This window comes from Anser cygnoides, chromosome 17 (genome assembly GCF_040182565.1).
Source record: "Anser cygnoides isolate HZ-2024a breed goose chromosome 17, Taihu_goose_T2T_genome, whole genome shotgun sequence".
NCBI classification, from domain to species: Eukaryota; Metazoa; Chordata; class Aves; order Anseriformes; family Anatidae; genus Anser; species Anser cygnoides.
Window position 1 is genome coordinate 5,403,187 of NC_089889.1, and position 25,157 is coordinate 5,428,343.

At 38.4% G+C, this 25,157-nt stretch overlaps 1 protein-coding gene across 4 annotated transcripts in view; it reads right to left on the bottom strand.

Annotated features, from left to right (window-relative positions):
* Positions 1-25,157, bottom strand: part of TMEM132D (transmembrane protein 132D) — a 251,181-nt gene that overhangs the window by 92,494 nt on the left and 133,530 nt on the right. For all 4 annotated transcript variants that reach the window (XM_066978891.1, XM_048051138.2, XM_013173401.3 and 1 more), the window contains one exon: positions 1,988-2,162. In XM_066978891.1, coding sequence (XP_066834992.1) covers positions 1,988-2,162 — 175 coding nt within the window. The remainder of the gene's footprint in view (positions 1-1,987; positions 2,163-25,157) is intronic.

Sequence of the window (25,157 nt, forward strand, 5' to 3'; positions counted from 1 at the left end):
AGAAGCCCAGCAACATTAACCCAAATTAACCCCAGTCTCCAGAAGTAGAGAAATAATATAGCACTTTGTTTTCATTGTGGTTCTTCCTAAATGGAGAAGTAGGATTTATTCTTTTTTATTATTATTATTTAAAATTTTTATATTACATACTGGCTCTGCTAAATTCACAGAGAACTCTGAAGTACCAAACTAATCGAAGTTCCACATCTTGAAAGGTCTGCACCTGAATCATCATTTCCTGAGTACAAAGTGAGGTACTGCAAATATTTGGAGATTTGTGATACCCCAGAGTTTCTTCCCTGATACTCCAGTTAATGCAAAGAAGGTTAAAACTATTACAAGTCTGTCAGTAATTAGAGGATCTCTGCCATTTATCTTTGCATTCTCTGTAACCCATTATACCAACACCTGTCGCCTTGTAAAATGTCACCTACTGATAACTTTATAGACTTTATATGACCTTTGAATTTTTTGCTTCTGGAAAATAGGCTGGCTTTTTTTCATCTTCTAATGGAAATGAAGAGAGTGTGCTTACTTGTAGCAACTGCCAGAAGAATCTTTGTTCTTATGATTTTTTTTTTGGTCACTGTATTGCTTTATACTAAAGCAGTCATGGATCATGGATATGTGTGAGAAGAACCAGTGTTTTCTGCAACCAAGAGAACCAACGGAAAAAAAAAAAAAAATCTTTTATCTTTTCATTAAGGGATGGAGCTAACCAAATCCCAAAATTCAAATTATGTAAATCATATCACCTCTACAGCCTTAGACCTCAGTACTTCAGAACTTGTGTGACTGCACATCACAATCTGAAGACCTGAAATTCTCTTCTTTTATCAAGAAACCAACAGAGACCACCCACTGCTCAACAGCAGAAACTAGCCTGTGAAAAGAGTTGTGCAAAACAACTCTGATTTGTAAGATGGCCACAATTCAAGATGGAAAGACCTGTTTCAAATGTGACATACAGCTGTATGGTAATGAAAGCATGAGACATTACAAATAAGAAGAAATATTTTTAGTGAAATAAAGCATCACAACGTGTGAGTAGTTCTAAAGTTGGTAAATTATAATAATAGTCATCATTAGCTCCGTGGGTCTGGAATTGAAGAGAACACCCACAGCCTTCAGTAATGGCATAATTAACTGGCTATCACTAGGCAACCATCCAGGTTACATTTTTTTAAAGGCTTTGAGGTTGATTTTTGTTTTTCTTTCACTGCTAAATAATATTGTGTCAACATTTTCTAACAGATGGTCTAAGAACAAAAATGAGGTAGTCAGACCCCAGACAACTGCACTTCATCCCTGATGAAGAAGATATGTGGAGAGAAGAGGAAGATCACAAAATGCAGCTTGGACTTGGAATTTGGATATCTGTTAATTTTTAAGATAAGATCAAGGCTAAAGGATCAGGTATTTTTCAAACTGTGTAGTTTGCACTCTGATGGTGAAGTGAAGCAGCCCATTTGAATGCATTTATGTAGAATAGACAATTATTTATGTACTATAATTTGTGTCTCTGAGGCAATTCAAAATTACTCAGAATTCATGCCATGAGCATTGCTTCTCCTCTCACTCCCAAATAACCATGTAGTCAGAATTAAAAAGCAGAAGGGAATGTTTCAGGAAGTCCCCAGACCCTAGACCAAATGTAAGACTACCCGTGATTCAAGTAAGACATGTTAACTGATACTATTCCATGAAACAAGAGTGAGGTCTGAATACTGGGAATGCCATGAACTCAGTTCCTGCCTCCAAAAAGTCAGTGTATACATCAAAGAGAGCATGACGCCACCTTCCATTGGTAGCTGTAATTTGCACTCGTGCAGTGAACCACTGTATGAAGCAAAACTTCATGAGTTAAAATCTGTTTCTCAAGGTGCTAAAACAGTTCCCCATCCTTTCAGCAGATCACTTGCATCCATCAGACACTAGAGTTATACAGCAATATTAAGAACTTGCAGAATATCTGACAGTTTCTTACCATAGCCAAAGGGAGAACTCCTACCAGGTCCTTCTGGCTTACGTAGATCTTGGAGACTCCTAGATCAGATGTTGTATCTCCAGGATATTCTACTTGCCATGTGATGAGCTGGGGCCCAGGTAGGTCTTCAATTTCAAAATCAATCTGCATGATTTCAGAGGATGGACCATCCGCGCTGGAAGAAATAAAAAGAAAGGTTCCATTCATATGACCGATAAGCCAGTAATATAATTGCTCTTATATTAATAAAACATTGGATTTAGACTCTTCCAGAGAGAGAATTTGGTGGGATGATGGATTTAATAATGAATTAATCATTTCAACTTGTCTTAAGATCTCAGGGTATTTTCCATATGACTCAGTAAGACTCAGGGACATGGCACTGCTCCATTTTACAGATGGATAAACAAAAGCAGATCAAGGTAAATCTAAGGCTAAGGCTACAGACAAGCTATCTACACAGCTTAAAAAACCTGACTCCAAGGCTCCCTTGATAATGAGCAAATTGTATTTCCTCCCCGTTGAAGCAAAAAATGAGCAAATCTAAAGGGAATCACTCCTTGAAATGAGAAAGCACTGCATTAAAAATACTGTCTGCTTTTTTAAAAAGGAGGCATGGAACAGCTCTTGAATGGATCCATGAACCTGGACAGCTAGAAGCAGAGGATCAGAAAACCTGGATTTCATTTTTGGATATGTTGCTACCTTGAGAATGTCTGAAGCTCAGTTTTGTCCCCTTCTAAACTTAAGAATAATATCTAATTTAGTTCGTTGTGGGAGCAGAGAGTTACAAAACTGGATTATTTAATATTGGTCAATCCTGCCATGATCCATCCTTGAGTAAAAGCACTAGAAAAGAACAAAGACTTAGAAGATGTGATTTTCCAGGATAGTCTGGCAATATTGGAGTTACTGACACCTTATCAATGCTACTTTGTCTTTATATGCTGTCCTTCCTATAGTTCTTCTACAAGTGAATACCATAAAGCTGAAATGTAAAGAGTGAAATTTAGAAAGGGACTCAAAGGTGCAGTTCCTCCAAAGCTTGTTATAAAATCAGCTATTACACAGAAAGCAATGCAGTGAAGTTTCTATTGCGTATGTTGGCAAGGTGAGCTCCATAGTCCAGTGGCATTTATAGAGACATGAAAATACTCAATATACTGTAAAGTTGAGGAATGCAGAGATTCTTAGCAATACAGAAATCCACAGGGCACTGAGAATGACAGTGCTTTTACTTCTGAAGCACTGAAAGCCAAACAAATTGTCAGTGTTGGTTTGGGGGGAAAGGAAAGAACAGAGTTTCTTTCAGTGGGATAACACTCAAGGAGTGAAAGAATGGCACAATACTGAAGTGTCACAAGCCACTTTAGCTGGAGAGTGTATCTAGAAGAAACAGAAAACATTTCAGGAACTGATTAAAGATCCACAAAAAAAAAAAAAAAAGTGCCCAAAACCCAGCAGGTTTTCTTAGCTGATGTGGAAAAAGAGCTAAAACTAGGCATACTTTGTAACAAAGGCTAGTTATGACAACAGCCCATGTCTGGGACTCTTCCCAAAATACTCAGAGACGTTATCATGCTGGCTAAATCCAATGCTTTATCTAAAGCTACTGCTTGAAGAATTTTACCTGATCATCTTTAAGGTTTGTATTTTAATGGATGTATTGAGACCTTGTGATCCTGGATGAATTTAAAGGGAGCCTCTGCATTTCCAAAATGGAATGCATTGTATTCAGTTTCTCATTTCTTTGTGTCAGGAAAAAAAGAAGAAAAAGAAAAAAAAAAAAGCACAGTTTCTAAACTAGCACTGAATGCAGTCTTATTTCATGCTGACCTAGGTAGGATCAGAAAGCTACTGTATGCAGCTGTGACTATTGAAACTCGGTTACCTTAATTGCATGAACAGAAATGGGCAATGCATTGCCTATAAATACCTGACAGCAGTCCTGTTTTGTATGGTATATTCTGTCACAGCTACCGTGTTTAAAGAACTAATTGAATCATCATATATTGAGCCTTGGTTTTGAGATTCTGTTCAGGGTACCTGTCTTTATTATTGCATTGGTGTCTGCTGCTACCAGTCGTCGGCTCTGCAGAATCGGTGCTGTCACCAGCAATGTGTGCTGTCACAGCAATGAGCCACTGCTGCACAGGAGGGAACTGCAGGGCAGAGGACGACAGAAAAACTTATAACTGCCAAAAGGATCATCAAAAAAGGTAACCAACCTAGTCTTTTCCCAGGTATGCTAGGAAATAGGGGAAAAGGAGAAAAAAATTATTAGAACACAGGAAAACAAAGGAGAAGTGAAAGGGAGTGGAAAAGATGGGGAGAGGGAAGTGGAGCATGGTCCTTATATTCTTGAACTACTCTTCCCATGCTGCACAACTACAGTGACCCCAAAATAGTGGAAGTGTTTTCTTTTAATTTCTCCCTAAAAGCAGATATATTAATGACATATTTCTTGTAACAAAACGAAAAAAATTACTACTATAAATTTGATTTTGATAGAAATTATTTGAATTAGTTCATCTTAGTAATACTACACGCCTAATTGAAAAGATCACAAAACATCTCAAAAATCAGTAAGAATCTCATTGCTGCTAACTAAAGGTATATAAAAATTAGGAAAGTATTCCATGACTTATGAGCAGACTCAGGCTGTCAACACCAGGTCAGGAACTTTTGTTTAATTACATTATTAGAACAGTACCCATCGGAGCTATGGTGATCCTTCCATGTACCCTTGTGGGTCTGGATCCCAAACCTACAGCCATAAATGCCTTCCTGAGCAACACTTAGCAACTGAAATCTTTCAGCTGAGAAGTAACACAGAAAGTTTTTCATCATCAGTTAAAAAATGCAAATGGGGAAATTTGGACAAATACAATTAATTATCAGAGTTCGGTCACATCAAAAATATTTGTGTTCTTTCTTTTAAGTCAAAGCTGCTTGGTATCATAGGATTAGACCTTGCTTGTTAGCAATATTTTCATCTTCTCTGCATTACATATTTGCTAGCACAAACCTTCATGAGCATGTTCTAGCACAAATGTTTCCAACAACAAAAATTTCTATTGGTTAGTTAGCCACTGCTACTCGAAACATCGTGCTGCCTAATCCTCCTCAAGGCAGGCATACTCTTCATGATGACTACAACATGATAACATGTTGGCTCCTTGTCACTAACACTAACACTTTTATTGCTATCAAGAGTACAGCAACACCAATAGTTACCATATAGAAGGTTATACGATCAGAAAGTTTTGCATGGAAAAACCCAAGGGCTCACAACAGTGATCCAAGTTGAGCTGAGTAGTGGTCAAAGTGAAACAGTTCTTGGTGCTAATTTAAAGTCAAATTCTTCACATTGGAGTTTTCTATTTCTGAAATTTACTGCTTAGAATTGAGAGTTAAACTGTAATAGAGTTCATTGTGGTGCCAATAGACTCTGTGCTCAGAGTCGTGCTGAGCTGTGTGTCGTGAAGACCCTTTTAAAAGCCCAATCCAGACAAGCAAGACAAACTGGGGAAAAAAATAAGTAAACTACTTGATTGGAAGGGAATAGGCTGGTCTTTCCTCCTGTCAGCCAGGACAGCACAAGCACGTTTGTACTGTATTTCTTAAACAGCCTTTTAGTTCCTGTCCAGCAAAAGATCAAGCAGTTCTGACAAATTAGGAACGTGAAATGCTGTCCTCTCTCTAGGGGAGTATTTCCTCCTCCGCAGAGCCGTTCTGCACCTTTGTCTTCTCACATCCCTGACTGATTTTTTTTTTCTCCCTTCTGCCCTTTTGGCATGGGAATCCTTTTAAATCAGACAGGCTGGTATCAAGGCCCATGGCCAATTCCTAACACCTAAGCCTTTATGTCAAGTTTCTTTGAAGAGAGAACCTGCCACTCTTCTGAGTCTTTAGGGCTGGTGTGCCCTGCAAGATAAGTTTCAAGCAGAGACCCCGTAAATCCAAGAATAGCTACTGAATGTTGGTAGTGGCAGTCAGCTGAAGTATCCCATTCCTGATTTCACTAGCTGTGGTATCAGCTTTGATCTTTATATAATGCTCACAAAACAAGATTTGTACTGAACCTACTAAAATGACTGGGCATTTAACGTTTCTCATAATACTACATATAAAGTTTTATCACCATCTTTAGAACACTATAACAGACACAGGAAGCCTAAAGCCATGAATATGCTAAATAAGACATATCATAGGAATGTTAATGAAAGAGCCTTGGGGAGAACAAAGAAAGAAAAGGTAATTTTTATTCTTTTCTAGCTCCATGCACATACCCATGTCTCCAGCACCTCTCTTGCTGGATATTGGAAGAACTTGTGGCCTGAAATGCTGCACTGGCTGGGCTGAGGTGGAACAACAGCACTCAGAAAAGGAAGAAATATTTCCACAGATAACTGGAAAAACTTTCTAGCATGAAAGAAGGCAGTCAGCCACACAGCTGACCCCATGAGATCTCGGGGAGTTTGTGAAAACTGTTATCCCCATTTTACAGGAGAGAAAATTAAACTGAAAATGACTTCCCCATAAAAAGAGGAATAAGATGATTTATACACCACAAAGTGGTGGCTGTCCTCAACAATTTCAGAAGTAAAGTCATTTCAAAATAAGTACAAACTTTTGGGTAAAAGTAAGATAATATGCTGTGTTGTCATACCAGATAACACACCATGCTAGCTATTTCCAGCTCTATCAGTTGGGTTGCAGAAAGGTTTTATGGTTTGCTGTCATCTGCCCTGCCACTGCATGGATTCAGCAGTGGCAAGATGTGTTAAATACAACTTCATTCTCATGTGGTAGGAAATAATGTAAAAGATATGAAATGTAGAATAAAGCATAACAAAGTAACAAAGCTCTATTTTTTCAAATCAATTCATTCCTGATATATATACATATATATTTATTATTATTATTTTGAAAAGCTTTTTCTATGGTACATTCTTCAGAATTTAAACAATTTCACTAAGAGCAGTTTCACAAATCTTTTCTGCCCATCCCTTTCATAACAACAAGCCATTTCTCCTGTATTATCATCAAAAGATACTTGTTTCCTAACCAAATACAGAGAGGTCAAATGGAATTCAGAGGACTGCTATAGAAGAAACCTTTCCTTCAGTGCATTTGCCTCCATGTTCTGCTTAACAATCTCTCCCCAGCCCCACTGCTCACAGAAATTGCATTTATGCTCCTGTATGGCAGCATATTCCTCACAGTGCCAGAAGCCTGTGAACTTCATCTGTTTTGCAGTTCTGCGAGAACATGCAACTAAGTAACATACTGTCTTCCCCCTAAATAGATTTTGGGTGGGGAAAAAAAGAAGAATAAACTAGAAGAGTTGAAGAAGAAAAAAAAAAAGAGAGAGAGAGAGAGAAAAAAAGAGGGGAAAAAAGAGAGAAAAAGAAAAATGACCTGTTGCAGATGGATGCATGAGAAAGAATGGTAGAAAATGAACTCCTCTGAAATGTAGATAAAAGGAGAAAGATGGAAAAATAAGCAAGGAGGCTTGCAGTGTATAAGTACTTTGTAAGAATGAAGACCTAGAAAATCCAGATGAATTTGAAAGATGGTGCTGGCACAGACAAAAAAGAAAACTTAGGTTCAATTTTTCATCTTAATTGAGCCAAACTTTTCACCAATATTTAAACTAGTCAGAAAAGGATACTGATACCCTTTCACTTTATTTTCACCAGGAAAAGATTATCTGTCTAGTCATTGCTGAATTCTTCACAAATACCCACAGCTCTGGTTTCAGGAGAGGGTATGGTTATTTATTTAAGAAACTTTTACATGAGAACTCAAACTGTTGTGGCAGGGGGACACATTTGCATTCCTCTCCTCATTTCCTAGAGAGATAGAGATCACATTGCTTCTGCATAAACAGGTACTTGCAATGCAATAAACTACTTCTGCATGGCATGTTTGATAGCATACTAGAAATTACGTGTATAGGATGTGTAAGTCAAAAATGTGGGATCACTGGCAAGGAGACCGTAACACTAACACTGACAAAAAGCACAGAATGAAAAGGGAGAACCACGTGTTAGTGTAAGTTAATTTATTTGGGCTTTTCTTTAATGCTCGTCACCACAGAATAAGGCACTGCTTTGGAAATGCTACTAAATTCTGCCAGTTCACCCAATGATGAATGATGGTTTTAAACTTCACAGCCACATTTCATCTTTTTGCGTGTGTGTTTGTCTGTTTTGTTTTCAACTTCAGCCATCAAAATGTTCTATCTTTAGTTTTCCTTTGCAAGTCTGCCCTAAAACAATGCACACAAACGTGTCTGCTTCAGGCAAGATTTGAACTCTTCAATACAATATAGGGGGACAAAGCTGAGAAAAGTGTTCTGCTGCTGATGTGTAATCTTTGGAAACTTTATTTTTCTTTTGGGTTGCAGAAAGGTTTTATGGTTTGCTGTCATCTGTCTTGCCAGATGAAAACACTTTTTTTCTTCTTCCTTCCATTTTTTTTTTTTTTACCAGTCTCATATGTACAAAAAACATAAGCTAAGAGCCCACAAAATAATCTTACAGGCAAAGAGACATTCTTTACTGTAATGAATCTGATTGCCTTTTCCTTCTTGTTTCTGAGCAAGAGTGCAATCAATGAATATTTTCGAGCTTTTCTGGACAAGCATCTATGCAAGATAAAACTGCAGAATTTCAGTAAACTATTTTATTCATACAACTAAGATGTAAGGTAAAAATCAAATATTGCAGATTTGATGTTAAATATCACAAGTTAACAACGTGATGCTGCTTTTCACTAGCTGAGGAGCTGGCTTAGCTGATGAGCACATATCTAATGCTTGATCCCCGAAATCCATTCAGAAGATATGAACCTGGCTGGCAAGCTGTGCAAGATTTCCACCCCTCCTTTGCTGTTGATGATAAAATGCTTGAATTTACAAAATAAACAAACAAAATAAATAAAAACCAAACCAAACAATATGGTGCAATACCTGCACCATATGTTATCGGTAAACTAGTACACATACTGAACACATCAGTCCCTGATATCTGTCTAAACAAATTGCAGAAAGGATGAAAAAATCTTATTTTAGACAGAAAAGTAAGGCGAGGGGCTCTGACCTTCTCAAGGTGAGAGGGAATACTAAAAATCCAATATCTGTAGAATCAAGCCCACTGTATTACAGAGATCATTATTCACCATTGATATATCAAGATAAGGTGATACATACAGCAGTACATTAAAGTTTAATTTTATTCATTGTCATCTTACTATTAAAAATTCAGTGATGGGTAGGATGAAAAGTCATTTTTCTTCAAGAATAGGTGTATGAAGTGAACCAACTAGCAAGAAAAATTACCAAAAAATGAGTCTGCTAATCATGTAATAAAGTTCTTTAAAAAAATTGATTCATCTCTGGAGTATGCCATCAGCAGTGCTGATCGAGAAATATTTGCTTAATTATTTATTTGACATTTTTTTTTCTATTTTCAAATAAATTATTCACTATACAATTTTCCAGCCGTTGATAGCATTTTTCCCAAATAACTCAAACCATTCAAAAGTGGGTAAAACTTAGCAAATGTTTTAATATATAAATTTAAAATGTAGTTTCCCACTAACACAGCATTTCAGTTCAAAACCATCTCTTGACATAATAGATCCAGAGATCACCTACCATATTATGCTAAGGGAATGGTAAATCAACATTGACTTTATTACATCCAGTATAATAATCATTCAGTAAAATATTTAACACAGTAGTCAGTAAACATCAAGTACTTTTGAAGTAGCCCAATCATGAGACAACAGCAGAAAAAAACACAGTTACTATGCAGGTGGGATTGAATTGCAGGGCTAAGAAAACAGTTTTACTGACAGTAAGTAAAGTCTAATAAAACACTGCAAATGTATTGTCAATCTAGGTTTCTCTATTTTTTTTTTGTCCTCAGCATAAAAATAATGATAAATTTAGCACAACTTACATTTAAGTGTGATAAAACAGCATGCTCGGGTGAACCAGACATAGAGCCAAAAGTGACTGTGATTAATTGGGCAAGTTTCTATAGGGTCCATCTAAGGATCAGACTACGCTCTACAAGACAGCTGCAGAAAGTGATGATTGTTTTCTGAACTGGCAAACGCAACAAATAGGAGAAAGATAATGGCAATTTTAGGGGTAGGAAAACCAGGTATAAAGGCCTTGTTTCGTTTCAATGAAATAACACCTCAGTACATGTGGGAGTGACGTGTTAATTTCAGATCCTTGGTTTGCCCAGGACTTGAAGAGCTAACGGAACCTGACCCCTACTTATGAGCCCCAGGCCTATGCACTTAGGTCAATACTAATCTTTGTAAAAAAAAAAAAATAATAATAATAATAAAAACTTACATATTTCATTCACATTACAATTTCCCAGGCATTTAACAATGTCGCTATCACTTCAATATCACTATCTCCTGAAAATGAAAGAAAGCTTTACTGAAAGGGAGTTGCCACATCAACATGACACTGATCAGCCAGCAAGGAATGAGACTCTGTATTTTCATAGTCAGAAATTACAGGGAGAGTGCTGCAAATATTTGCTATTGAGTAAACCCAGCATACTAAACCACAGCATAAAGCACTGTGCTCTGTACACCACCCTGCAGCAAAATTCCCTCCTCATTCAACAAATATTTACCTGCCTAAAAGCCCTTATAGCATAGAATAGAACATTTCAGTTGGAAGGGACCTAAAGATAATTGATTCCCACTGCCTGACCACTTCAGTGATAACCACAAGTTAAAGTGTGTTGATGAAGTCATTGTCCAAATGTCTCTCAAGCACTGACAGGCATGGGGCATCATTCAGCTCTCCAGAAAGCCTGTTCCAGTGTTTGATCACTCTCATGGTAAATAATTTTTTTCCTAATGTCTAGTCTGAACCTCCCCTGGTGAGCTTTGTGCCATTCCCGCACATCCTATCACTGATTACCAGGTTGGAAATTAGGAGAAACTTCTTCTCAGAAAGAGCAGTCAGGCATTGGGATGGGTTGCCCAGGGAAGTGGTGGAGTCACCGTCCCTGGGGGTGTTCAAGGAGAGGTTGGACGTGGTGCTTAGGGACATGGTTTAGTGGGAGATATAGATGGTAGGGGGATGGTTGGACCAGATGATCTTGGAGGTCTTTTCCAACCTTAATGACCCTATGACACTTTTTAGCACGTAGGCCATTGATGTCTCCAAGGTGAGATCTCTAATATATCCTTTTTATGCCTTGCTTATTAGTGTCCATACTTGTTCAACAAATGTAATTATATATGAATGCAACACTACATTTCACAAGACTCAAGGCCTCAATATATTTTAAAATTAGATCCTTTTTCAGATATGCCAGAGTATATTCAATATATGAGATTAGGATCCTCACTATAGGAACTTCCTCTGCTGTGAACTGTTCAGCAAGTATTTCTGCTGAATTCAAACATCTTCCAAAAGTGCAAAGTTCTTTTCAACTAAAAAAAGAAACTGTTTTCTTTACCCAAATGTTCAAGTCAAGAATTAGAAGAGAAAGAAATGCTTTCCAGCTTCCTTAATATTAAAAAAGAGCTTCGGAAATCTTTCTTTCTTATTTTTAAGCAATAACATGAAAATATAAACTGAAGAGAGAATATCTAAAATTGCTACCCCCCCTCCCCCTTCCCCTTTTTGAAAAAGCTCTGAGCTGACATACATTATAAATTGTATTTCAAATAAAGAAATATAGAATACACTTGCTTGGAAGGGACCTCTGTCAGAGCAGGGCCAATTTCAAATATGGATTAAGTTAGAATGGTTTAAATCTTCACATGTGGCCTTCCAAAGGAGCATATTATTCAGAATCGTTTCTGTGATCCTATGGAAATACCAAGATAGCCTGAGCACTTACAGCTGCACTCACATTAACACCCATGTACCACTAGAAGGTACCCTGAGATCTTACACCTGCCTGTGTCCTTATACACATAGAGTATAATAAGAATGGAGTCTTATCCTCTTCCATTAGCTCTTAAAGATTTGAAACTTGGCTATTACCAAGTAACTAGAAGTCATCTTGTTGCTTGTTAGGCTTCTGTTCTCTTCCACCAGAAGTAATTTCACAAACTATTCTGTTCATCTTTAATTGAAAGACATTATTAATATGCAATGATAAGAAAAATCACTTTCATGAACAAATTCTTATATGGAAAATAATGGATCTGAATGTATGCTAAGAAAGGTGTTATCAAGAGACTACATTTACTAAAACCTTAAAATTAAATAACACCATGCTCTGCCAGGCTATTTCCAAGGCTGCCTGCCCTACAGCAAAACAGCACCCAATCACCAGCACTAAATGGGAATCTGCCACCTCTGCTTTTCATCCATTCACTTTCACAGTCCCATTTGCTAGCTGCACAGCACTCACAAACTTCAGCAGAACCAAACTGTTTAAAATGCAGCATCTATTTCATCAATGCCATTAGCATCTGCTGCACTTCAAGGGAAAATGAGACCCTCGTGAAAAGAGCCATACAGTAGAGGAAATAGACTAAAGACCTGATTGAACTTAAATATTAAAAGTCTAGTAAAATATATACCTATTTTGGGAATGATATGAACATACAGAAAGCCAGGTTCCTACCTGTTATAAAACTTTTAAGGTTTCAATGACAAAACTTGTTCTTTACCAATTTTTATCAGCTGACGATGACTATAAGTGCATATGTGAATATTAATCTCTGTTTCGTATATTATATATGTAAAAGTAGGCAGTATGAAAGAGATGTCTCTGCACACACTACTGCACTATGTACATTTGTTTTCCTTTACCAATATATTTCAGCCTTGGCCTGACAGGCCAAGAGGTACACTCACAAAATTACTTTGTAATGATCAAGACACAGAACCACTTCCCTGCTTGAGCTATGGTATAGTTTTAGTATTTGAGCAGATGTTTACCCTCTCTACACCTTGAGATAATCTGATAGTCATGATGAAATCATACAGACAGGATGATGACAGGGGTCTGCAGTTGAGTTCTAGGCCCTGTCAAAACAAATCATAGCTTTTGATGTACTTGTGACATTAAAAATTGTGCTAGTTCAGAAGGTCACAGAACTCATTCTCATTAGCATGAACTATGCCATTAAATCGAGCAATGTCATCATTTTGCATCCACTGCTGACACACCTGACTTTTCACCCCTTCTTAGCCTGAGGTTGAGCTGCACCTGAGCTCAGAGGGATTGGTAAGGTATAAGGGGAGATTGGCCTGGCAATGCTTGGATGGTCTCTGAGGAATTGCAATGAAGAAAATAGTAAGGGCAAGAGAATTATCCACTAGAAGGTACCTTGAGATCAGCAAACTACTCCCAGGATAGTTTGCGAATGTGTATCCAGATATATTTTCTATCTGACCATAAGCAATTGATTATCAAGCAGTCCTAATCTTTTATATGCAAGTGGTCCAGGAGCTGCTAAAGCAAACACAAAGACCAGAATATGAATATGAAAGCTATAATCATTCATTCTAGTTTAAAAACTTTCAGCACAGAAAGGAAGACAGAGCTGCTCTTATGTGCTGGTCTGGGCAGGAAGACATCTTGGTCCATATGGATGGTTCCTTGCTACTGCAACCACCACATCATATAATCTCTTGATAAACTTATCAAGCTCAATTTTAAAAGTACTTAGGGCTTTTAAATCCCTCTATTCCCCTGAAAGCCTCTTCCAGAACCTGATTATTCTGATGGTTAAAGCAGCCAGAGGAGCCACTCTGGCTGGATCTGAAACCTTCTAGGAGCCATTCCTCAGAGCAACCGGATCAGAGCACCCTCCAGACACTCAAATGGATAGTATGGCCAAATGTAGCTCCACTTCCTACAACGAGCACTCATAGCAAAACAATAAATAGGTCTGCAGACCTTCTGGAAACATGTAATGGCTGATAATAGCTCTCTCATTCAAAATTATTCCTTCCATATTTTTGTGTCCTCAGATGACCTCCAGCCCAACAACTCCTTCCCTACCCCAATGCATCAGTAAACAAATGAACTACATTTCTGCAGAAAATTTTAAGAGGACTTTAAATACTCACTGATGTAACTAGTCAGGTTGAGAAACAATAGTCCTCACTACCTCACCTCAATACACTGTCAGAATACAACTACAGCTGTTTGCCATTTCCAAAGTAAAGTGCTCTTTCAGTAAAAACAATAACATGATCAAATTAATAAGCAGAAAATTGGAGGAGAGAGAAAAACAGATATGGCATGAATTAGTGAAATACTTCATGAAATATAACCTAACAAGAGAGAGAAGCTCATGCCAAGGTGGACATACCACACCACATAAGCTTCATTACTATGTGGCAATCTTCCATTCAGTGTCATCTGGGCTTTAAAGCCACTTTTATCAATATGTTTGAAGATACAAACCTTGGACCTTACAAGATTCTATGGGGAACAACCACCAACTTGGGGAGCTGGGCAGCAGCAAAAATTGCATTGCTTCCACTTGTAAGGATCTCAGGACTGTACTTAAAAAATCTTTATAACTGACAGTGGAAAGCTGTACATCTAGCTATTTAAAAAGAAGCATAAATTTTATAGAACTGGAGACAAGGGAAGGGAGACCCTAATTATTGCTATTATAAATTCAGTAATGCTAGCAATCATATTTTCAACCAGATCATAAATCATTCATGTGAAGGTGAAAAGCACTAAGTGAAGATCAATGTTCATTCAGAGGTGTTGCAAAATTTGCCACCTTTATTAAAATTTGTGAGTCATATTTCGTTTCATGAATAGCACAGCTTGACACAAAGATGACAATGAGACCAGAGGTGAAAAAGCCATGTATTGCAAGAAGGATTTCTTTTCATGGCAGCCACCTAAATATTAGTTTCCTCAAATTATTGACTCTTCTTTGTTTTACACTTACTGCTCTTGCACTATAGTTTCATAGTCCAATTTTGAGACTTTAATGTCTTAAATGAATCTATAATCTCTGTCTTTGCAAGGCTAACATCAAACCATTTCAAACATACACAATACTCTCCTTTCAGTGTAATGGAAAAACTGCAAGGGCGTACTAGTTGGAACACACAACCACCTGCAAAATATAAACTTAAAATATCTCCTGCAAGAAAAGCAAGCTGGAAAATTCAGATAGACAACATACTTCAGACCTCCAACAGCATGATTCTTGGAAAATGTGTGGAGAAATCCAATGGGCAGCTGCTAAGAATAATAAAAGCATCCATGTGACATGAGGAATTAGAACATAGCACTACCAAAATTATCACTACAGTCTGTGAATATAACCTAGATTTTTAGGCATGGTTTTCCTTTTTTGCTTTACTCAAGCTGCTTGACTTTAGTTTTGCTTTCGTTGCACAGCAGGATGGGGTACAAATAAGAGCCACAATGACTGAACAAAATGGAAACATTTTTCTAAAAACAGTAGAAGAAGTAATCTGCCAGATTTTCAGAGGGCCTTAATGTGCAATACTTGCAGTGACATCAAGAAGAGCAGAAGGTAGGTTGGTGATTTCCTGAAAAAAAATCAGTAGGTGATGTTTAAAAGACAGAAGGAACAGAAAGTGCTAACTTTCCACAAGTACTTCAAGGATTTAAGTGTCAAGGAGAGAAAATTGCTAAAGCAGGTAGGCAGGAGAGTATAATTAGAAACAACAGGAAATATGGAACAAACTCAGAGCAAAAGGACAGTGGAATAGTCTCAAAAGGAACTGGCAGACACCATAACTGGAAACGTTTAAAATTACATAGGGTAAAATGATTTGAGAAATATTTTTTGCCGTAGCAGATATGGCTGTGACAATCCTTTTTTGATTTTAGCCTGGTTCCTTAAGAAAGGAAGGATTATGCAATCAATCTGTGTGTCTGTCATTCCCTCCAGTAACGTTTGACCACTTTGAGCAAAACTAGACAGAAGAGTAGAGGTTACAGATTATTAAGGTTTTCGGAAGCAGGCAACCAGGAGATGAGAAAAGACAAAGTGATTAACCCCTCTGACAGAAAGGATACTGTACACTCCATAAGAATTCCTATATGTGCTCATTCCTAAGAAGCAAACACAGAAAACCAGGCTTCAATCTTTTTATCTCTTCATAACAGGCCAGAAGAAAGAGTTCAGGGCTAAATTACGATCTGCAAAAAGCAAATCATCACCGACATGCTACAAACCCAAATGCTCACCCTTTTATTTTAATAGATTAGGCTTGTTTACAGTGCATCCGTCAGGGTGGAATACCTTGAAGAACAGTCAGTCTCCCTGTACCATGCACTCCTGGTCCCCATGAGCTACAAATCTCATAGTAGTGCATAAAAGAAGAGTTAGAGGTCCAGAACAGAGTTCTTTTCTAGCCACATTTGTCCACTCCATCATATTAAAATATGCAATATGTAACTGGAAAACTGGCCACCTTGTGAGGCTTTAACATAAAGATTTTAAGTCCTCCATTAGTTTGTTTTGAAGCTCTTCACATCTGGGGACTGTTTATTTAGGTGGTAATTCCAGTCTTCAGCAATGCAGTGGAGTTCCAAAAGGTTCAGCAGGGAAAGGGAAACGTGATGAAAAAGAAAAGCAGTAGCTGATGAGGCAGTTTTCTAAATGACTGGAGATCTAAGTTGCCTATTTAGAGAAGCTAAGTTCAGTGGCACATCATTTTATAACTAGATTAGGTTAGTAGCCTTACAGTATCAGCTCCTCTGAAACTACAACAGAGAGAATTTTTAGCTGTGCTTTGCATTCCTAGAAAATACAAAGCCCCCAGTGCTGTGAATGCTGCTGGCTCTATGAAGATATATATCATTTTGATCTGGCTGAAGCAACCCCAGTGAGGAGTCTGTGCCAATTTGATGTCCTTTCTTTCCTTCAGTTAGCATACATCAGTCATGGAGGCACGCCGTAATACACAGTGACACACACAGAACACACAGAGCAGAAGAAAGCTTTCAAAGCATTTCAGCTCTTCTTTACGAAACATAAATACAGTGTGCTGAATTCAGTCACAGCAGAGTTTCCTATGTTTGACGATACAATCCACTCTCTGTAACTGAAATATTTATTCAGGCACAATTACCATATAAGATTAATATTTAAATCAATGGTAATTTGTTTTCATTATTCTCTTTCTTTTTAAACAACAGTTAGGAATATAAACTGAATTAGATTATTTATTCCTGAAGTGGATCTTTAACATTCTGCATTTATTAATAACAGTCTGAAATGTTCAGCCATTGATCAAACTGTGTATTTCCCAGAGTGATGGCTTGAAAAAAAACCCTAGCCCCTGAGCTCTAGATTTTACAGCCATTACTGTCAATTATATACCTCACTGTGGGAGCAAAAGAAATGTCCATACATGCCAGCTGCAGCCTTATCTCTGAATTTTGCAGAGGCAGTTATTTCAAATACTGAATGGGTTAGAGAAAAAGGGGAAAAAAATAAAAACAAGTTTGCCCTAGTGCAGCAATTGAGATTCCCCCATATGTCGGCATCTTGACATGTGAATTTAACCATTTTTTTAGAAAACATGTTTTGATAATAGTAATAATAATCATAACAGATGCAGTTTCCATCATAATAGTCTTGACTCCCTGGACCACTGTCATACCCATCAGACCACCCTTCAGTGGCATTCAAGATGAAGACAGAAGTTTGATCTCACCATCATCCTGAAGTAAAGCAGGTCTGGTGCCCTTTGGTTCTACCCCAGTTCTTCAGATTCTGATCCAAAGCTTTTCTAAGGTTAAGCAGCAAGTTTTTGTCCAAGTGGAAGAACAGATAATTGGAAACCTCCATGGAGCTCCTGAATTCTGTCAGGTTGGTGCTAAGCCTGGTCAACACTACCAAATGCTGCAGGGCTCACTTGTTTCCAAATTGTCACAGCACCAGTGCTGCAAGAAATTTTCACATCTGAAGAGTTTGTCAATTCCAGGAGAAGCAGAACTGAAGTCCCTGACCACAGTCCCTTTGTGGCCTCTGCTACTGAGGGCTACTGAGAAATTTGGCTGCTACAGGACCTAAGCAGCCCACAAACATAAATCAGTTAGAACAATCTGAGGCATGGGGTTAGGTGAAAATCTCAGGTTTTCTGGAAAAAAAAGAAAGGAAAATTTTTTGACCTTATACCTGTGGAGAAAAATGTGGAATTTTGAGACAAGTGTTCTAAAGACTCAGAAATTGGGGCAAATTTGACTCCAAAATATTGAGTGAAATGACAACGACTGATTCCTCTTGACAGAAGTGAAGTGTTAATCCTGAAAGGAAAAATTGCTGTACACACAGAAGACACTGATAAGGTTAACTATTACAGTGCCACCAGGGATGTCTGAATGCCCTCCAGTAGCATAACTGACATAGTAACTGATACCTTCAAGAGTAGACATCAGATCTGGAGTGAAACCAGGAGAAAATCAAGTCACACACCATTTCTAAGACTATTTCAGGTGTTTCAGGTGGCCCTGAGAGTGTGCTGATTTATCCATGCCTGTGGCTGGATCTCTCATCTGTCAACATGCAGAGCCTATTAATTCCAACTGAAATCTGCAGCTCAAGTGTGCTTACCACAGCAGACAAATGAGACTTTTTAGAAGTTTAGATTTTTAGCAAGTATTCCTATAATTACACTAGCATCAAAGACTTCAGGCTATTTATAGTATATACAGCTTAAAGATTAACATGCAGGACACTATTGGTGTATGTATCTACACTCCCATTCAAGGTGCAATTGATAGTTTATCTACTAACAGCTCATAAAACGAGAAAATACTTTTTCTCCAAATAAGAGGTGGCAAATCTCTAATATCCACCAAGCTCGATTCAGCTAAATACCGCAGTCAGCAATGAGTGGACAGTATGTTAGGAATGAGACTGACCTGCTGAGGTGGCACTGCTACTTGGGAGGATTAAATTCTTATTTGCAGAGGAAATGCTCTGCATTGCACAGGACAGGCAGACGGGAGGTCAACTTCCTTTACACCCTCTGCTGAAGGTACTAAGAACGCTGCTTGGGAACTTCAATAAGTTACAAGTACTTAGAGTAGAAAAGTTAGTGAAAACAAACAAGAAAATCCCTTTGTGGCTTAAGCAACTGCCTTCTGCTAGCTTCTGCTGTAAAAAGCACACACAGCTTAAAGAAAAATACAGACCAGATAAAGGTACGCCAAGTTGTATTTAGGAAAGACTTCAGCTTAAATGGACGTAAATAAACTACACGATGAAATAAAAGTTATTTTGATATTCTGTCACAGTGGAATATTAAAAGAGGGACAATGAAGAAGAGACACAGTCCACCATGCAGAAGAAAATGCATATTTTTGGCTGCAGATGTTAGCCAAATAAAGTACCAGCTCCAACAGAGTTCAACTGGTGTTAGATTCAGCATCAGAAACACATAAAAGGAAGGTCAAAAGACAGTACGTGAGCTGACCGGCTTGCTGAGCATTAGGAGCTTCACAGGGCAATTTTACAACCTTTGACACTTTCAATTTTAAAGAGCAATTTGCTTCAATTTGAGCCTAGTACAGAGAGAGGTGAGCAAAAGTGTTCGAAAAGCATGAAACTACCACTTAGCTATACGTGGAAAAAGGAAATAAGGCCATGTTCTGAGACCCAAACATTTAGATCTGGATATTATTTTATAAGTTTTTCATGAATCACTGTATGATTCACCACAGATCAATATAATATGTTCATCTTATATCTGTTTCTTTTAATTTTTGGCTTGAACTTAGGGCACATTTTCAGACCCTGTTTTATGCAGAGATCACCCCGTCTACCCAAGGTTAGTTCCTGACACCAAGCCTTCCACTAGGGTGGCCCTTCCTCAGAGGTAAGTCTAGAGTATGACTGTTCAGTTTTCTGTTCTTTGTTCCCTCTACATCATGTAAAGTAGTAAAGCATTATTCAAATGCCTATAAATAGCACTGAATTCTTCTGGAATGGTAAAATGTTAGCTCTAGCCTAGGATGTCAAAAGCAACAACATATTCAGAGCTGCAGATGAAAAGGAAAGTCCTCTAAAAAGAAGAATAAATTATAAATAAGAACTTTGATAGTTCTCGTGTTTGAGGAATGGAGCTGACTTAAGTAATCATATTTCATCTAGGACCCAGGGCTACATTTCAACTGAAATTCTAGACGGTAAGGTATTCCATCTGGCAAGTCTTTCCATCCTCCAAAATGCCTTTTGCCTTTAACCCTTGTTGTATTACATCTTGGGATAAGATTAGACCAAGCCTTTGCAACATGAATTTCTTTTGCCCGCATTCAAAGGCACAGAAGGACAGGCAGCACCTACCCACAACCCCTGAGGCTACCACTTTTCTGGATACAGTTGGCAAATGCTAAACCACAGCACTGTACAGGTTGCTGATGAATAAGATCTACAGAGCCCCAAGTTATTTTCTGCTGTAGTCCTGGTCAGATTGAAGCCTGAAAGATTGACTACAAGCTGGAACATGCATATCACCTGCTTTTGTAGGGCCATACCCTGAAAAATGCTCAAGGCTTACTGTCCTGTGGCAGTTTCTTTACTGCTTCTTTGTCCTGTCATCACAGGCTACAAGATCCGGTACTGTTGTAAAGTTGTAATCACTGCCCAGAGAGCTCCCAGTCTAAGTTTTTGGACTGTATGAAGAATGTGGGAGACAGGAATATTAAATTCTGTACTGCTCATAAGACACAACACAGGTTACCCTTCCGGGTAACCTCTACTCACCAAAGACCATTGAAAGAAATGTAGTACCAAGAAAAGACAGTATCCTAAGACCTTTGCAACAACGATGCCAATCTCTTCTACTCAGCATCATCTCTACTGCAGCAGACAAGGTAGCCAGAGGCTGCCTGCCATGTGAAGCCATAAACAGGTAAATATGCTCTGGAGAGTTCTCCTGATAACTGCTGTACCTAAGGGTTCTCGCTACAGATATTCAAATTTATTCCAGAACTGGCCTGGAAAGGGCTCTTGCCAGGATTGATTCGGATGGGTGGCTTCTTTGGCTTCCAGGACAACATAAGCTATATTCTGGATGCTGCCTTTGAAGGAGCAGAGGCTGTATTTATATGTAAAAGCTGCTGAAAGAAGCACTGATCTTTAATGGCATTGATAGCAAAGATATATGGATGTATTTGGATGCAGCTACAACCCCTTTTAGAATCCTCTGGTCCCATGCATATCTCAGATATTCATCTTGACAAAACAAAATCTATCTGTGAATCATTTCTACTGTGGGGGCTGGTGCAGCTAAACCACAATGCATGCTCATCGTACAGCTCTAATGTATACTGACCTATCATGTCTTCAGCAAAGTCTTTTCCAGAGGCTGTTCTGCCATGCAGTGAAACAACAAAATGACTCACCTTGTATATATAAATCCTCTTCTTTCACACTAAACCCTATTCAGTTGGCTGTCTAGATTTCAACCTGTGAGGTCTGCATAGTTAAGAATATTTTAAAAACACCTAATATATTATTGGTACCTTAGAAACGAAGAATACTGGTATCTGGAACTGATTTAAAATGATGACCTTAAGGTGAAGACTCCTCTTCCAGTTATACAACTCCTGAAGGTACCAGTTGCATGCTCATTTTTAAAATGTATGGCTTTCATACACACATGCATGAATATATACATATTTTTGACTTCACTTTTTGATATAATTTCATGCTACAAAATACTGTGGAATTTATTAACACTTGCCTTTGCTTTTCTATTTTTCTCTTGCAAATTACACCAATTTTAAAAGAGAGATTTTAAACCATTCAGGTTTAAAGAGATGCTATCTGTTTCAGTTTCAAGGCTTGATATTTGTGTGCTCTTAGCTTCTCAAGAGCTATTGCAAAACTCTTGGAGGTTCTTTAATCCTCTTCAGAGCTGCTGGTAAGAACAGATGAATGAGTTAAATCTGAATGTCTTTCAAACACTGTAGCTTCTGGGTTCACAGAAGGAATTCCCCTGGAGGCCTTGAGGGTCATAGGCCTGCTACATGCTTGTGTGTGCTTTTCTCTGTGCTTAATATTTTGCCGTTGCCTCACAAAGAATTGGAAGAGGACAGGGAAAAAAAAAAAGCCTTATAATTTATAGGAAATGTATATACTACACGTTGCTTGGAGGAAATGTCAAAAGAGAGAAAAATAAATGCTTTCTGACAATTGCTAGTCATTTTGTGCCAGCAGCTAAACAACATGAGAGCTATGCTTTCCCTCCCTGCACACAAGAGCACACTGCAGATGAATCACTCCACTGAATTATCACTTTCAATAATTTGTGGTGGTAAATTGTCACTGACTTCACAAAAACAATGTGTAACCTTCAGATTTTATTAACAGATAGTGAAACACTGCTGAACTCACTGTGCTAAACAGCACCCTGTGTAAACCTCATAATGTGCCTGATGTCTTGGCCTCTCAGCATGTCAAACACTGAGCTGAAGTCTCAGTCTGTTCAAATTCACTTATTTTTTATAAAATGCATAGTTTTTTACTACTAGCACAACATGAAACATCACTGTAAATTATGAGCTAAATAACAACCAGAAAGGTATCAGCACGTGATACATTTATGTGGCATTACCTCCACTTGGTTTAAGCACATTAAGTAACCTATTCAGGTGTTTGCAAAGGGTTCTTGCAAGATCCGCCCCAGGTAGTCATAGGTGCTGAACCTCAGTGACGCATGGATATACACAGAGTGCTCCTTGCCACACCAGCAAATACTCAGCATGGGCCGCATAAGTTTGGGGCTGTTGGACGAAACCTGCAGTGCATACTGCCAGTTCTACCTGTCAAGCACTGCGAGCAACCAGAAACCTTCCCACAGACAACAAAGCCTTTAAAGTAGAGCTGTCAGCCCTTTTGTGAGGCAGTCCTGCTACAGGCCTTTGACATGGCTGGGCTTCAAAACTTAATTATTCTGAGAACAGATACATGTGGGTTTTTTATTATTATTATTTTCCAAGCATTTTCAGGGGAATTAAAATCAAGGTAAAAGTTGCTGAAAGTAAGGCAATTTTATTTATTTGTTTTTGAAAAAAACCACAGATACAATGTCAAGTGTTATAATTTAAAATCTAGCAGTTTGAAGAATGATAAAGAAGAATTCATATGAAAGTAAAGACTAAAGTAACCTTTAGGCACGTAAATGCCCCACAGCATGCTCCCCACTGGGACGCTCTTTGACATACCCTGAAAAATCAGGTGTGCTATTTGCCATATGAAGCTTCTCTAAGTGTTGATAGTCTTTCAAGACATGATGCCTTCCTGGAAGATCTATAGTCTGTATGCCAGCCTGCAGATTGTTTGCTTTTAAATAGATGGGGCACAAATCTGTTTACTGCCCTGTCTCTTTAATAATCTAAGTTAATAACCATCTTATGTGAAAGAATAAGAGCAGGGCAAGTTCAATTTTGAATGACAATTAAGCAGCGTAAGCACATCCACGCACACAGAAGGAATGCAGATTTTTTTGAAAGCAATGTTTTTGTGGAGTTGTCCCTACTTTATATGAGGAATTACTTTCACCTTGAAGGTGAAGCTCTAAATCAATCTTCCTGAAGCGTCTTTTCAAATAACACCACCACATGTGGCACATTTCCTGCTGTGCAACTATTTTTTTCCTATATCCCTGCAAGGAAGCAAAGTGTTGCTCCCAAACAGACTGCTGAGACTAACCAGAGGGAATGTCCTCAGCACTTAGCTGTTGAGGAATACATCCCCCAAAGAGCCACCACTCAGTTATTCACAGAATAAACTTATAAAACAGCCACTCCGAGACTGAAATGGACAGTAGAAATCCAGGATGGAAGTAGGTAACACAACATTTTTACAATCCCTCAGTAAAGCTTTCTTCACAGCTGGGCTTCAGCAGAGTTTCCTTATCATCAGTGCGCAGGTAGGAGAGCAGCTCGCCCAGCAGCGCGTACCCTCTGTCAAGGTAGCACAGGCTGCGGTCATTAAGCAACAAATTAGCAAATGACTCAACCCTGTACATTACCCTCTCATTTTTGTATCCAAAATTCAATTCCACATTAATATGTACTACAATGTGGAATGTTAACACAGACAACTGCAGTCTGAGGTCCCTTGCTTGTCCTGAGCCACAAAAAAGTCAATTGGTTGCCAGCCACCAGTCTCGAGCTTGCAAAGGTATTTTTAATTTATTGTATTTTCCCTCAGTAAAGTACATGGAGGAGTTGATTTTCTTTGTGGAAGTTTTATTTTGTTGTTATTGCTGTTTTGTTTGTTTGTTTTGGTTTAGTTTTTACTCTGCTCAGGTACAACATCTGAGAAATGTCAAATCTATATCAGAAACCTCTCTTTTCTTACATGGCAATGTCATATGAGACTTGGTTCTTATGACATTTTATACAAGCAAAGCCTTTACATAAGTACAGTTGTACTTATGTAAATAAGTACTTATGTACATAAGTACAAAAACTGTTTCATCTTAGGAACTGTTTTAAGCCTTGTGGGACAATGCAGTCTGCCTGCTTGACCTGTATCTACCTCCCCACACAGAGAGAGCAGCAAACCTTTTGCAGTGCAAAGTGGGCCCCAGGTGCTAATGTCCAGGATCAGTTCAGACCAGGGCTGAAAGGAAAAGACAAAATAGAAAGCAACAAATGCAGGGGAGAATTTGCTGCATCCCAGCAGGACTTCTCTACCTGCCAGAGCAAAGCATTGCATAAGTGCCTACAAGTCTATGCCAATTGTGTTGATGTAGAAAAAAAGCTTTATTATAAACACTCTCCGGAAGGAGGTCAACTCTTCACTACCTAGACTTGTTCCTGTGCCAGCGAAGCGGAAGCGCTCTGCACTGATGAGGTGCCAGGTTTGCTTTTGCCTCCCTAGGAAAGGGGAAATTGTGACTAAGTAGGGAAATAAGCATCAGCCGAAATGGATTCTGCTCCAGGCCCTGCCACGGACCTCCTACATCCTCTTCAACGGATTACCTCCTGCTAAATTCTCTCCCATTCATTATGCAGAAAAGCCAGTAAAGATTTTAAGCAAGTGTTTAAGCAATGTAAATATTTTCAACTTAAGAAGGTATTAATGCAAAAAGTAGTTTAAAATTACATGCTTAAGTCAATCTCCTCTTGGAAAAATGCATGCCTCTGGTTAAGCACATTTTTATGTCCGAGCTGTGTGTAACAGC